The sequence below is a fragment of the Dromaius novaehollandiae genome, chromosome 3 (assembly GCF_036370855.1).
Source record: "Dromaius novaehollandiae isolate bDroNov1 chromosome 3, bDroNov1.hap1, whole genome shotgun sequence".
NCBI classification, from domain to species: Eukaryota; Metazoa; Chordata; class Aves; order Casuariiformes; family Dromaiidae; genus Dromaius; species Dromaius novaehollandiae.
In genome coordinates, this window is record NC_088100.1 from 89,342,214 (window position 1) to 89,355,438 (window position 13,225).

At 40.7% G+C, this 13,225-nt stretch overlaps 2 protein-coding genes across 2 annotated transcripts in view; one reads left to right on the plus strand and one right to left on the minus strand.

The window, feature by feature from the left end:
• The first annotated feature begins 428 nt into the window (after positions 1-428).
• Positions 429-11,462, plus strand: SCCPDH (saccharopine dehydrogenase (putative)). The gene is made up of 12 exons (XM_064509424.1): positions 429-733; positions 880-992; positions 1,893-1,973; positions 2,440-2,569; positions 4,114-4,163; positions 4,680-4,810; positions 5,340-5,457; positions 7,593-7,712; positions 7,801-7,857; positions 8,388-8,499; positions 9,330-9,411; positions 9,914-11,462. Exons 1-12 carry the CDS (start codon positions 526-528, stop codon positions 10,017-10,019), a joined length of 1,308 nt encoding a protein of 435 aa, XP_064365494.1. The 5' UTR covers positions 429-525; the 3' UTR covers positions 10,020-11,462.
• The window catches only part of LOC112984630 (kinesin-like protein KIF28), a 33,697-nt gene continuing 31,738 nt past the window's right edge, over positions 11,267-13,225 (minus strand). The window contains exon 23 of the mRNA XM_064510177.1: positions 11,267-11,428. Coding sequence (XP_064366247.1) covers positions 11,267-11,428 — 162 coding nt within the window. The remainder of the gene's footprint in view (positions 11,429-13,225) is intronic.

Genomic DNA, 13,225 nt, shown 5'->3' on the forward strand with positions numbered 1-13,225 from the left:
CTGCTAAAACACGTACATTAATAATTCACAGTGCAGCCCTGTTTGTAATGTGGAATTACATCTTTTGCAAGATCAATAATAATGACGTCTCTCTACAAACACCGTTGCTTAAACTGCTAGCCTCCAACCTCCCTAGAGTAATTCTTGGTAGACATTTATCTCTCAAGGTATGTCAGAAATCCCCTAAGGCCCTGGGAGATAGCGCTCCTCTCTTTTGCATTTGGTGAAATGAGAGGAAAGGTTACTTCTCCCCCGGGGGGGCGGGGGGAGCGGTGCGGCAGCGACTGGAGGCCTGGCGGGGCACGAGGCCGAGCCGTGCCGCCACCGACGCCCGCCAGGGCCCCGCCGGGGTCACGGTCCCCCGGCGCCGCACCACCACACCCCGCGCCAACGGCCGCAACGGCCGCCCCGCGGGGCGGGCCTCGCGCACCGCCCCCGGGGGCGGGGCCGCGCTCTGGTACCGGCCGCTGCCTGGCGCCGACGCGCAGTGAGGCGGTGGCGGCGGCTCGCGCGGTCCCTGTGCCTATGGCGGTCCGCGGCGGTGGCGGCGGGGCCGAGCGGCCCTACGAGCTGGTGGTCTTCGGGGCCTCGGGCTTCACCGGCCAGTTCGTGGTGGAGGAGGTGGCGCGGACGGCGGCCGAGGGCGAGCTGCGCGGCCCCCTGCGCTGGGCCGTGGCCGGGCGGAGCCGCGACAAGCTGCAGGCGGTGCTGGAGCGGGCGGCCGAGAGACTGGGTAGGGGCGGCGGCGGCCAAGCCAGGCCGGGGCGGGCCCCGCGGCGGCGGGGAGCTGCGGGCGGCGGAGTCCGCGCCGGGGGCGGCGGCCGGGCGCGGGGGAAGGGGGTGAAGATGCCGCCGGTGACGGCGGTGTCCGGTGCGCAGGGAAGGCGGCGCTCGGCGCGGAGGTCGGCGTGCTGCTGTGCGACGTGGGCGACGCAGACTCGCTGGCCGCCATGGCGAGGCAGACCCGGCTGGTGCTCAACTGCGTGGGCCCGGTGAGTGGCGACGGTGCGCGGCGGCGGTGCGAGGCCCGGCCCCCGCGCCCCGACGCCTGCGGGTGCGCGTCTCTCTTGGGACCGCGAGAGCTGCGGAGGTTACCAGAAAACCTCGGAATTGGTCTCTGGAATTCAACGAGCCGTCAGTGTGGGATCCAGGCTCTTCGTACAGTTCAATCCAGCCGCAAACATGTACTGCAGTCTCGCAAGGCTTTCTTGCCACATGCTCTAGTTTGATGGTTCACATTCAGAAAACTTTCATAGCACTGCAGCGGGCGTGCTTTAATCTTTCACAGGCAACGTAAGAGACTATTCGGAAAGATTGATTTTGGCCAAAATGTTTTATTTGAAGTGTTGTTAGGGTTGAAAATAGAGCCGAACACCCTTTCCCCCCCCCCCCCACCCTGCACCCTCCCCTGTAGACTTCTTGTTTTAAGTTCGTGGCCCCTTTAAAACTTTCAGAGGCAAAATTTGCAGCTCATTCAGAGTGGATCGAAGTACAAGAGCTGCAGCCACGTCATGTCAACATCTCTGAAATTAGAGTAGTTCAGCCGAGAATATGCAGATGACACTAATGTAAGAACCACAAAGCAAGATAAGTAATACCAAATTGTCCTTGGTAGTCTTACCTTCTGGGAAAAACGTGGTTGAGTACTTTGTGCACTAAACTCAGTTAACAGTGCTGAAGTTCCTTACAGTGTTCCTTCTCTCCTCTCTCCTGCCTGGTCCCCACCCCCCCCCCCCAAAAAGAGAGAAGTACTGTTATATTTGCCCCATTTAGAAAGCTGTAGCTCTCAGATATTTACTGTTATTGTACATATGTTAGATAAAACAAATCAGGTGGATTGTGTTGTGGTTTTGCTTTGTTTTTGTTACGTGTGGTGTTTTTTCCTCCTGTAGTATAGATTTTTTGGAGAACCTGTAGTAAAAGCTTGTGTTGAAAATGGTGCAAGCTGCATTGACATCAGTGGAGAACCTCAGGTATGTGACATTGGAAAAATACTACCTTATGTTGGGGATCTAGTAAAGGAGTATTTGTTTAGTATGTTTCATGTTTTTGCTAATGTTCTCGAACAGGAAGATAAATTCTGTCTCCTGATCTGCAATTTTAAGATGCATTAATTTTAAAATATATTAATTTTAATACGTATTATTTGTATAGTCTTATTACTTTTAGACGAGCTGTGCAGAAACCCTCTGGAAATCAAAAACTTAGGAATTCTACTATCAGTCTTGGTTGTGATTTCACATGGGAATTTTGTATAGATGACAATTTTTTGCACTGTTGTGACATTTCTCTACCATAAAGTAGGAGTAATATTTCTGCCTCAAAGATGCTTGTTTGAAGTATGCGGAGTACTGTGATAAAGTAAAGTGCTGATGGTTAATGTTGGGTATTGCCAAATATGGGGTTCTGCTTAAAATATTTGCTGTGATTGTGTTTTAGTTTCTGGAAGGGATGTACCTGAAATACAACGAAAAAGCTGCAGAAAAGAGAGTATATGTCATTGGAAGCTGTGGCTTTGACTCTATACCAGCAGATATGGGAGTACTGTACACCAGAGACAAGTTGAAAGGTGACTTACTTAAGTGTGACCTTCTGCTGAAAAAGAAACAGAGATCATGTTTTTCATCTGGTTTTCTAAAGCAAGAAAGCCTGTGTGGGAACTCTTTCTGTCTCTCTTTCTGCCTCCCTTTACCAGTTAACCAGTTTCTATCAGATCTGATAAGTGAAAATTTAAAAGCAGGTCACATTGCTATTAGATTTGAGGAAACTGGTGATTAGGTGGAGGAGGGATTCAAAATAATGCCATTCACTGAAAGAACAGAACCTTTGCTTGAAGGGCGGAAGAGCGTGCTTCAGTTGGCCTGCTGGCATCCTTAGGCAAGCCTCAGCATGCTGCCTCCTGTGTGGTGAGAATTTTGTAAGGAAGAGACAGTTGGGACAAAGGAAGGCTAGGGCAAAGGGAATGGAAATTAGTGGGTAATCATGTTTCATAAGTCGTCTTTCTATACTGCAAGCACTAAGAAGGTGGTGTAGAAGCATAAGTAGATGGATAGTGCTGTGCAATGCCTTTTTCCTTAAGAATGGCTGGAAGCAACTGAAAGCAGATAAATATATTTGAGAATAAATGTGATATGATTGAACTCTATGCAAATAGTACTTGATCCTAATTCCAAATGAGGATACTTTGTTCAGTGGAAGCATACTCAGTCTAGATCCCACCAAATGCCTCTCTGTTGACTTTCCATTGGAAGGACCAGTAAGAGTATCAAAGTGTATGACTTTGCATATATGTACTATTAAAATTGCTGTTAAGTAGGATTGCTTTACACTGGAGGGTATCAATTTTCAGTTTATTCAAACAATCTATAGGAAAATCTGATTTGAGGGAGAAGGAGAGGCAGGAAAATGAGTATATGATTGTTTGTGGGTTTAATAATTTGATGTCTGATACTTATTTTGAGTAAAGATGTCTCTTATCTCTTTCTTTTTTGACTTTCTAGTTTTACCACCTTTCTATACAGTTTGTTGTTACATTTAAATTTGCTCTTAGAGGAACAGTTCTTTAATCTCAGAAGGAACTGAGCAAAGCAAAAAAAGGCAGAACGTGGAGGAGTTTTGTTTGGCTGTGCATCAGCTGAGCATCCTTTGCAAAACATAAGCTATGTTTAAAATTAAAATTTTGGGGATACATTGATTTTTTTCATAGTAAGGTCTGCCAAACTCCATAAGTTCATCTATGTTTTCACAGCCTCCCTCATCCTTTATTTCAAAACTTGGAAAAAACCTAAATATGGCTCTTGATATCCTTTTCAGTTTTTCATTGATTATTTATGTTATCTCATTAGCTAGATAAAAAGAATACAATATTTAATGAGTAAAGATAGTATTAATGACCCTTGTTGAAGTACTTTGCTTATGAAATTTGAGAACTAAAATAGCTGTGGAGCTTAATCTTAGTTTATTTTACTTGAAGATAAAGATTTGATTCTGCCTCTTCTGCTAGTGATGTCAGTGCTCTGTCAGATGAGTCTGCCAGTGTGTACTCTGGCTGTGTGAACTAGTATGACTGTGTATCCCAAGCAATTACCTCCTATATTTTCTCCTCTGTTAAAGGTACCTTAACAGCCGTCGAAAGTTTCTTGACAGTGAAATCTGGACCTGAGGTTAGTTGCTTTACACTGTCTTAGAAACTCAGAGGTATTTGTGCTAGCACACACATACCCCCTTTGAAGAAATGTTGTTACATTAATTCAGAACAAGAAACAAACTGGCAGCTCTTTGATAGGTCTAAGAACTTTTTTTTAGAAGGTAATGAAAGTATCCCAAGCAAACACCTGTTTGTAGGGCTCATTTGCATAGGCTGTCTGTCTGCATAAAATTAGTTGTGTTAAGCCATTTCAAGAATTATTTAGTTCTTGCAGACAATTTATTGCAGATAGATGTGGGAAGGATCCATATACAAGTAAACTATAACAGAGATATAAAGTGTTGTCAGTAATCTCAGTGTTTGGCTGGGTTTTTCTTTGCTTTTTTTTTTTTTAATATAGTTGGTAGTGCATACAAGGATAATATAAGAAATTATCATAGCAGCAGTAATTCCTTGTGTCAGGTCATTATTAAAACAGTATCTTCATACCTTTAGATACTGAATTACTTACTGTTTCATGATATATCACCAGGGATCTTGTATACATGATGGGACCTGGAAGTCAGTTGTTCATGGCCTTGCAGATCAAGACAATCTGAAGAAGCTTCGAAAACAGATAGGATATACCCCTGTTCCAGTAGTGGGTGCAAAACTTACCAGAAGGTAAAAGAATTTTAAGACGTCAAATATCTGGTCTTCTAACAGTTTAAGATTTATTATATATATTATGATACACATTACTAAATGCTAAAAAGATGCATTTAAGACTTTAGTAAAACATGCACACATATACACTTATAGAATTAAAGATATGTTTGGGTTTACTGATTTGTTTATATTTTACTGAAAAATAACACGCATTAGTATTTACTGTCTCTCGAAGCTACTTGTTCTAAAAGCCTTTTAGAGATGCGGCAAATTTTTGAGTTTGATTTCAGAATTGATCAGTAGAATGGGAAAAACAAACGTGAGGAAAATGTTCTTTCAAATATCAGATTTAATCCTGGCTACAGCGTGTGAATCAGGAATAAATTGGAATCGCTGTGTTGGTTTGCTTAAACTCGATGAAAATAGATGATGTCTTAAAAATGCTCGAGAGAAAGCCGGCATTGGTAGTGTCATTATGAACATCTTTTTCTGTCTGCATGGACATTTGAACATTGTTTTTGAATGGGTTTTTTTCTGTTTGCAGAGGACTTGTGTTTTACAGTCAGGAATTCAAACAGTACTCCATTCCATTCATGGGATCTGATGTTTCTGTTGTGAAACGGTCTCAGCGTTATTTGCACACACAGTTGCAGGAAACACCTGTAAGTTACTGCTATTTGTATACTGTATCTTCATTATCATTCTGTGTGCATCCTTCGTTTATATAGTAACAGTTCCTTGTGCAGGATCTGTGTAGCAGGGTTTCCACAGTTAGATAAATAATAATGAAGTGCAGTGTGCTTTTGCTTCTGGTAAGGAGGCTTGTTCTGTTGATCACCTTTGGAAGCTGCTTGACCTGATGCAGTCCAAGTTCTTTTGGATGCTCTAGTTTGTTTGGTTGTACCTGATATGCTACCTGATGAATTTGCTTTTTGCTGTTAGCATGATGGTTCCTAAGAGTCTCTTCTTCTTGTGGGGTTCTCATGCAATTTGATTTCTGGGTAGGCACTTGTAGGGGATGGAAGCCTTGGTCACAGAAATGTGTGAAAGGTAGGCTTCACAATTTTAGGGAATGGCAATGTAGCATAGGGCCACAAAATCTGAAGGCTCAGAGCGTTGTTTTGCCCTAGCATTTACCCAAGCAAGGGCAGTAGAGTTGTTTTAAGCACTGAAGTATATTAGTAAATGTATCTTACAATGTAATATAGCATTTTCATACTGACTATAAGTAATTTTGCACCTAAGGTAGCCTTCAAAGTCAGTCACGTCATTTATCATCTCTGGACTAACTTGCTTTAGCAGATGCATGGCATGCAATCAATCATAACAATGAACTGTGTCGAGTAAGGGCACCTTTATCGTGCTCTGTGGCTGTATGCTTGCTCCTGAGCACAACTCAAAATGTAATTTGTGTATGATCCATGATGTATATACTCTGAGGGTTTTATTTCAGTGTTTGATGTGCCTTATGTACAGAATCAGAATTCTGTACAGATTACCAGACTTCTTACACTCAAGTTTCTTGTGGAAGCACTGGAGGATATGTCCAGGATTGAGTAGACTTGGATATGCTGAGTTTTCAGGTGACTGCAGTGATCATTTGTATGTTCAGCTTTCTTTAGCTGTATGTCCATTTTTACTATGGAGAGCTTGACTAGCATTTCATTTATAAACAGCTCAATTGGCATGTCACTTCTGCTGGTGATAGTCACAATAGGAAACAGAATTTGAAGCCTTTCTTTTCCTGTCCCAATGTTCAAAAACAGTGGTGATATCTGTATTTGGTGTTCTCAGAAGAAACTGTGAGGTATGCATCAACCATTTCTATACCACTGAATCCTGCAAAACAGTAGTTTACATGAGATAATGAAAATAGTTACGTCAGACATCTGGGTGGTTGCTCTGCGCCACAGGTAACTGCATGACTGAAGTAAAAGTGAGTTACATTTTGCACTATTGTAAGTAAATATACAGTAAAACTATGCATGTGTATTTTCTATATTGTGTACACTTTTTAAAAAAAGCCTTACAGAAGGAAAACATATTCTGTACCTGTGCAGAGGCTTTTTTTTGTGATATCTGTGGAGCTTTTAAGGGCATCATAATTGCAATGTGTGTAATGTGTGTAACAAACAGTATGTCAGGTCAGTATAGTGTAGTAAACATTGTGGCAAAGAGGTTATATGTTGTATATGAACTCTCTGATACTTGGGGCTCTGGTGTGCAGAGTACCAGTGACATGAAGAGAAGAATATCACTGCTGGTGGAAAACAGGATGTTTAGTTCTTGTTTGCCATAGTTTCCTGAGAGGAAACCACTACCAGGGACATCTAGAACAGCTGTGCAGAATCACTGGCACCAATAAAACATAGGTGGCAAACAGTGCTCTAAAACTATACCTGGGGCTATTAATAAGAAAGGCTTGCCACCACTACTCCAGAATTCTAAAATAAGGATCAGTTTCTCTTAGAGCATAAAGAGGAGGAAAACAAGTATAGGTTAAAACAAGCCTGAAATCAGATACCAGAAGACATCTTTCTTGAAAGTTTTCCACTCTTGTTTACCATACTTTGTCTCTGTTCTGTAGTGGTATTCTCTTCTCACTATGAATTATAAAGGTGAAACATTATTCAGAGAGTTGTTTAGAACTAAGATACATGCTTATGGTCCTCTTCAAATAGCTATGTATTGCATGAAAAAATTGCATCCTAATTCTGGGATAGATTTATTTTTAGAAATGAATCAGTGTAAAAAACTTTTAATGCAATCTGTAACTGCAAATATGTTTTTGCCATAGGTACAGTATGCTGCTTATGCAAACGTGGGTGGTTTTGGCTCTGTTGTGAAGCTGATGTTTGCTGGCATTTTATTTCTTCTTCTTGTGAAATTTAGCTTTGGAAGAAAACTTCTGATAAAAGTAAGTGTTTAAAACACAAAAGACTTAAGTGGTTTCAGTTTTTTTTTCCTTTAGTTCACTGTTGGTCTTTTTCTCTCCTATTATATAGTACCCAGAATTTTTCTCTGCTGGACGCTTCACAAAGAAAGGACCAACCCAGAAACAGGTAACTGTCTGTCTTGTATCACAGTTAATGAAGAAATTTGTTTAAGTTATGCTAATAGTAATCTGGAGGCCATCACTTAGTCTCAAAAAAAAAATTGTTTCTAAATACACATTGTGTATGCCTCTTCACATAGCTTTGTATATTTAAATAGTCATGCCTTCTGTCATTAGACGTCAAAGTATATGCAACTCATAACAAAAATGTATCATATAGCTGGGCCTGTCTTATTTACTTGGATGGCTCACGGTACTCAATGGCAAAAGGAGACTTGAGTAGCAAAAACCCAAGACTGAAAGCACTGAGAAAATAAATGGAGTTTAGATAGAACAATAATAGTTCCAGCAAAGTGAAAGTGATTAGTATATCCAAGTTATTTAAATCAGATTGTACCTTTCTAGCAATAACTCAGAATAGTTACTTTCACTTTTAGATGTGTCATAGTACTTGGCATTTACATTTATTACTTCTGGCTGTGCGATAGAAGTGAGTGACAGTTTTGGTGAGTGTGCTTCTTGTCTTGTCCACTACAGATGGATGAAACCTCCTTTTCAATGACCTTTTTTGGTGAGGGATACAGTGAAGGGCAAGATCCCCAGAAGGGCAAACCAAATGTAAAGATCTGTACCCAAGTGAAAGGGCCAGGTGAGTATGTTAGTAGCAGCAAAGTGCTTCTGCATCACATTCCCTGTTCTCATGCAGCTTTATGTTGCTACCAGGGCCATTTCCCTTCTCCCTGGTAGAGCACTTGCAACATAGACACAAGTCAGCAGCCTTTAGAGAGTATTACTTTAGATACGAGCATGGACTGTGACTTGTTTTGAAGTAGCTAACTAGTGTGTGTTCGTGTCCTTCTCTTCCCTTCTGCCTCTCCCCACCTAAATTTTCATTTTCTCTAAGTAGAGCAGTAAAGAAAGAGTGTATTAAGGGTAGTCTTCCGTTACAACCTGGGCTTATTATCTGTTTGTTTATTACCAGTCCCCTCTGGGTGAATGTAGATCGATCTGATAAAATCTCCTTTGTAGCTGTATCACACTTGTGTTCAGATCATTCTTTTGAGAGGTCACCTGAAGTTTTGGAGACAAGCAAGAATGGATATTCGGAAAGGAGTTAATGGAGCATAGCTACTTTAAATGTAACTGAATGCAGCAGTCTTGCATCAGAAAGGCTGAGCTCAAGTACAGGATGGGCAAAGCTTTTGTTGTAATGGAGAGGCTTCTTACACTGTGAGATGATCATTCATGGTTGGTGTGTGGTCATAGGCCTGTATTTGAAACGGGCATTTTGTCTGGGTTGGATCTTAAGGACTGCTGCAGCTAATGGGGATGATTACCAGGTAGAAACACTTTTCTCAGATGGGGATGGCTGTGTGATTACCAAAGAGGAGATGATTCTTCAGCATGCAATATGTAAGAGCAAGATTAGGATTATGAATTCTACATTTCAAAATACTGTACAAATCTCTCTTTTATCAGAGCCTGGCTATATTGCTACACCAATTGCAATGGTTCAAGCAGGTGTGGCTCTGCTGGAAGATGCAGCTTGTCTGCCTGCACAGTAAGTATTTTCCTGTGCAGAAGAGCATGATCTAACTTAAAGTTACTGTGCACATATTTCGATTTGAAAACATAGATCTTAACCTGTGGATTTCTGTGTTACTGCACCTAAATGGAAACGCTATTAAACACAATTCTTGCTATGCAAGAGGTGATACTTCACCACAACTTGTTTTAAAACTGTTTACTCCTTCATCTGCCTTCCACTTTGAAAGGATGAAGACAGTTTTTAGTTCCACTTCTGCAATATCTGTTGCATTAGTATCTGTCTTCTCAGACAATGGCAAAGTTTCTGTTAAGTTTGCTGGATGCAAAAATGAACCTGTAACTCTAACCAGCTTGCCAAGTTCCTCATATGCTCTCTCCTGTGGAATGAAGTGGCTTTTTCTTTTCTAGGCAGGGAAAAAGATCGATTTTTCTCTTATTTAAAAAAAAAAAAAAAAAAAAAGTATTGCTCAATCACTGCGCCACTAATGTTTTTCTCATTTGATTTTCATTAACAGAGGTGGTGTATATTCTCCAGGAGCTGCCTTCTCTAAAACAAAACTGATTGATCGTCTCAACAAACATGGTATGGAGTTCTCAGTTATTACCAAGCCTGAAGTCTGAAGTCAAGCCCTAACTGCATAAACTAACATCTGGGTCTCATTCCAAAAACCTCACTTGGATGTTAATGCCTAATCATAAAATAATGAGTTTAACTGTGCTGTTTTTTACAGCAAAAACAGAAGAAACATTGAGTTAATAGTAGTTGCTATAGTGAGTTAACCTGTAAAGGGTACTGAGTTTTAATTCATGAACATGTAAGTCAGTGATTGATCAAGTGTTAGTTCCAGAATTTTGTTTAATCTCCTTCAACTTAAGTTGCAGAACAGCAGCATAAATTTAAAATTACTAATGCAACCACTATAGAATCTACTTGACAATTAACCACAGCCTTCTTCCCCCACCCCCAACTATTTAAAGCAGGCAGGCCCTGGATAACAAGTGCCTTAGCAGTTACTCTTCACACCTGTTTGGGATAGGCACTGTTACTTAGTGTGGTGGTCTTATTTTTAAAGCTTTAGCATCCATAGTGAAACAAAAGCATAGTTTTAGTTTCTAGGAGTTTAAGGAGTCATTTTTTTTCCAGGGTATTTTAAAGATCAGCTGACTATACTGCTGTCTCATTGTTTGTTGACTTTCAGCCTTACTAACTTTCCTTGAGTGAGCTGTACTAAAAAGAGAAAACAAAGAGGGTGGGGCTTGTCAGTATGACCTTGTTGTAATACAGAGCTAACTGAAGACCCAGTGCAGTTTCATCCTGTCAAGGGAACAAATCATTCTAGTAGAGTATATTCAGTGTGCAAAGCAGCATCAGGAAAACACAGTTGCAGTGTAACTATTTCCAGTAGCAGACTTGACAAGGTAGTAACTGTAAGAAGTTAATCTGGTGTTCTGAACTGTGCTGAAAGAAGCTCCGCATTTGTTTGTAAATACTAAATTACCTCTTGTAAGTCTGTACCTGGCCATTTGTAATGTGGTTGAACAATAACTTGCCTAGCAAAAAAAACTTTGTACACACATGTACACGTATTATCAGAACAGTTCTGGTAACTTGCCCTTGCAGCTTGCTAAGATCAGAGCACTGTTACAGACTAGGCATTTCAGAAATGCTATAAATTCATTTTTAATCTTAGCCCAAATCAGATGTAAGTAGTACTTTTTTTTAAAGGACTGATGAATGATAAATAAACATGCTGAGGGAATGGGTAAAATATTTGCTTTGGCTATGATGTATATACTGTGCTCATTACAGAATTTAATGACAAGCTTAAAACCCACTTGTACTCAGATGTGTTCTTAGAAGTGGCTCCTCAAGATTTGCTATATGCTGTGTATTCCCGCTTCTTCTTAACTATAGCAGCAACATCACTTTTAAGCTTGCAAATGGTAGACTCAAGTTGTTTCCCAAAATCGTTTATCAGCTGTGACTGTCTCTCTGTAAAAAGACGTAGTATCTGCAGATTATCTTCCTGCTAAAACATAATAAAAGGAATGAGTTGGGATCAACATGCATGACATGTTTTGTTTATACAGCAAAGACTACCTGATGATCTTGCAGGTTAACAAAGGTGGTAATTGAGTAAAAGGTAAGGCAACTGACAGAACAAGCCACACCTTAAATACTAAAATTAGGATGGTAGTAGTATGTTCTCTTGCCAAGGAGACTCAGCACATCACAGCTGGAATGAGGTGCTTGGAAATGAAAGCACTTCTTTTTGGCCTGGCCAAATAAATTGCACCACTTGTTCTCCTGCAGGAACATCTGTAGGAGTTGGACAGGACACAAGCTTATAAGGCTTAAGAGCCACAGGTTGGCTAATGTGTGTTAGCTGCATAACTAACTTCAAAAATACATGTTGCCAAATAGCACTAATACTTGATGTATGCTCAGCACAGCTCTTGTGACTGACAGCATCTATTGTCCTTAAAGTAATCACCAATCATCCTGCTATTAGTTAGTTACCCAGAAAATTATGCAGTGGGTTTTAGAAATGGACCACCTGTAAGCATGTAATATCTTTGTTCATATACATTGTAGCTCTTTCATTGCAGAAAAAGTTTCAAGGTGAGGAGCAAGACAGTTGTTTTATAATAATGCTAAAGCCTACACCAAAGCATTACATACAGTTATGGAGAAAAGCACTGGAACAGTAATTTCATAAAACCTAGAATTAATTTCTGTTATGTAAAACAGATGTCACTTTTAAAGTCTTCTCTTCTGAGAAGAGAACAGGTTTTGATCTGCATCACCACAACAATTACTATTAAAAATACTGTAGGCTCTGATTAGGCCGGAGTAAGCAAAATCGCTAACAGTGATCAGGTACTAATGTGCCTGTAAACAGGGAAAATGATACATGGTTCTGATTCCTTAATGCAGCCAGGCCTGAAAGAGTTGTAGGACTAAAATTCAGGTCATGCTACTCTGTCCATGACAGTCTAAAGGCCTGGAAGGTCTTTGTAACTACTTCCTAAAGAAACAAAGCATCTAAGCCCTCTTTTGTGTTCGCAGATTTATTGTACTCAACTACAGGATGTTTTAAATGACTGCTGAGGTTTGGAATGTCCCTCCAACTCTGTCTGTCCTAACATGCTGATCAGAGGCCAAAGCAAACTGATGTTTACATCTTTTCTATCCAGCTTTGCTATAGGATGTGTTTTATTTCATTTTTGTTACCTACAAAAAAACTTACTTACAATAGTGGAAACCAGGTAACCTGATAAAACAGGTATTAAAAGTTAATCGGAAGCAAAACTAGCTGAGGACTTCAAGATTTGGTTGTGCAGGGTAAGAAAACTCTGGCTATTTCAGTGTTGCTGGCAAGAAATTGAGGGTTTGGGCTATTGAGTATTAACAGGAATAGTTTTGAAAAAGGTCATACCAAGAAAGCCTAGAAACGTCAGGAAGTGCCCTACTTGCGAGCTTCAGAAAAATAATGGCTCCCTTTCCAAGCAGTCAAGAAGACTTACTGAATACTGAGTCAGTCAGAAAGTTGTTTTGCATCATGCTGCTGTAGAAGCTGATGGGTTTTGGTTTTGGGGGGTTGTTTTCTGTGCTGAAGCTTCATTTTCTGCTTACTTGCAGAAAATTTGTCAGAGCCTGAAATAAGGGCTTATATAAAGTAAAAAATACAAAAAAGACCCATTCTGGAAAGCAAATATATGAAGAAGGTGGAGGCAAGCCAGCTTCCTCGTCAACACCCAGCTAAATACCTTTGCTTAAAAGAGGCCTGGTTAAAGTATTCCTTTCCCATAGGCGAACACTTCTG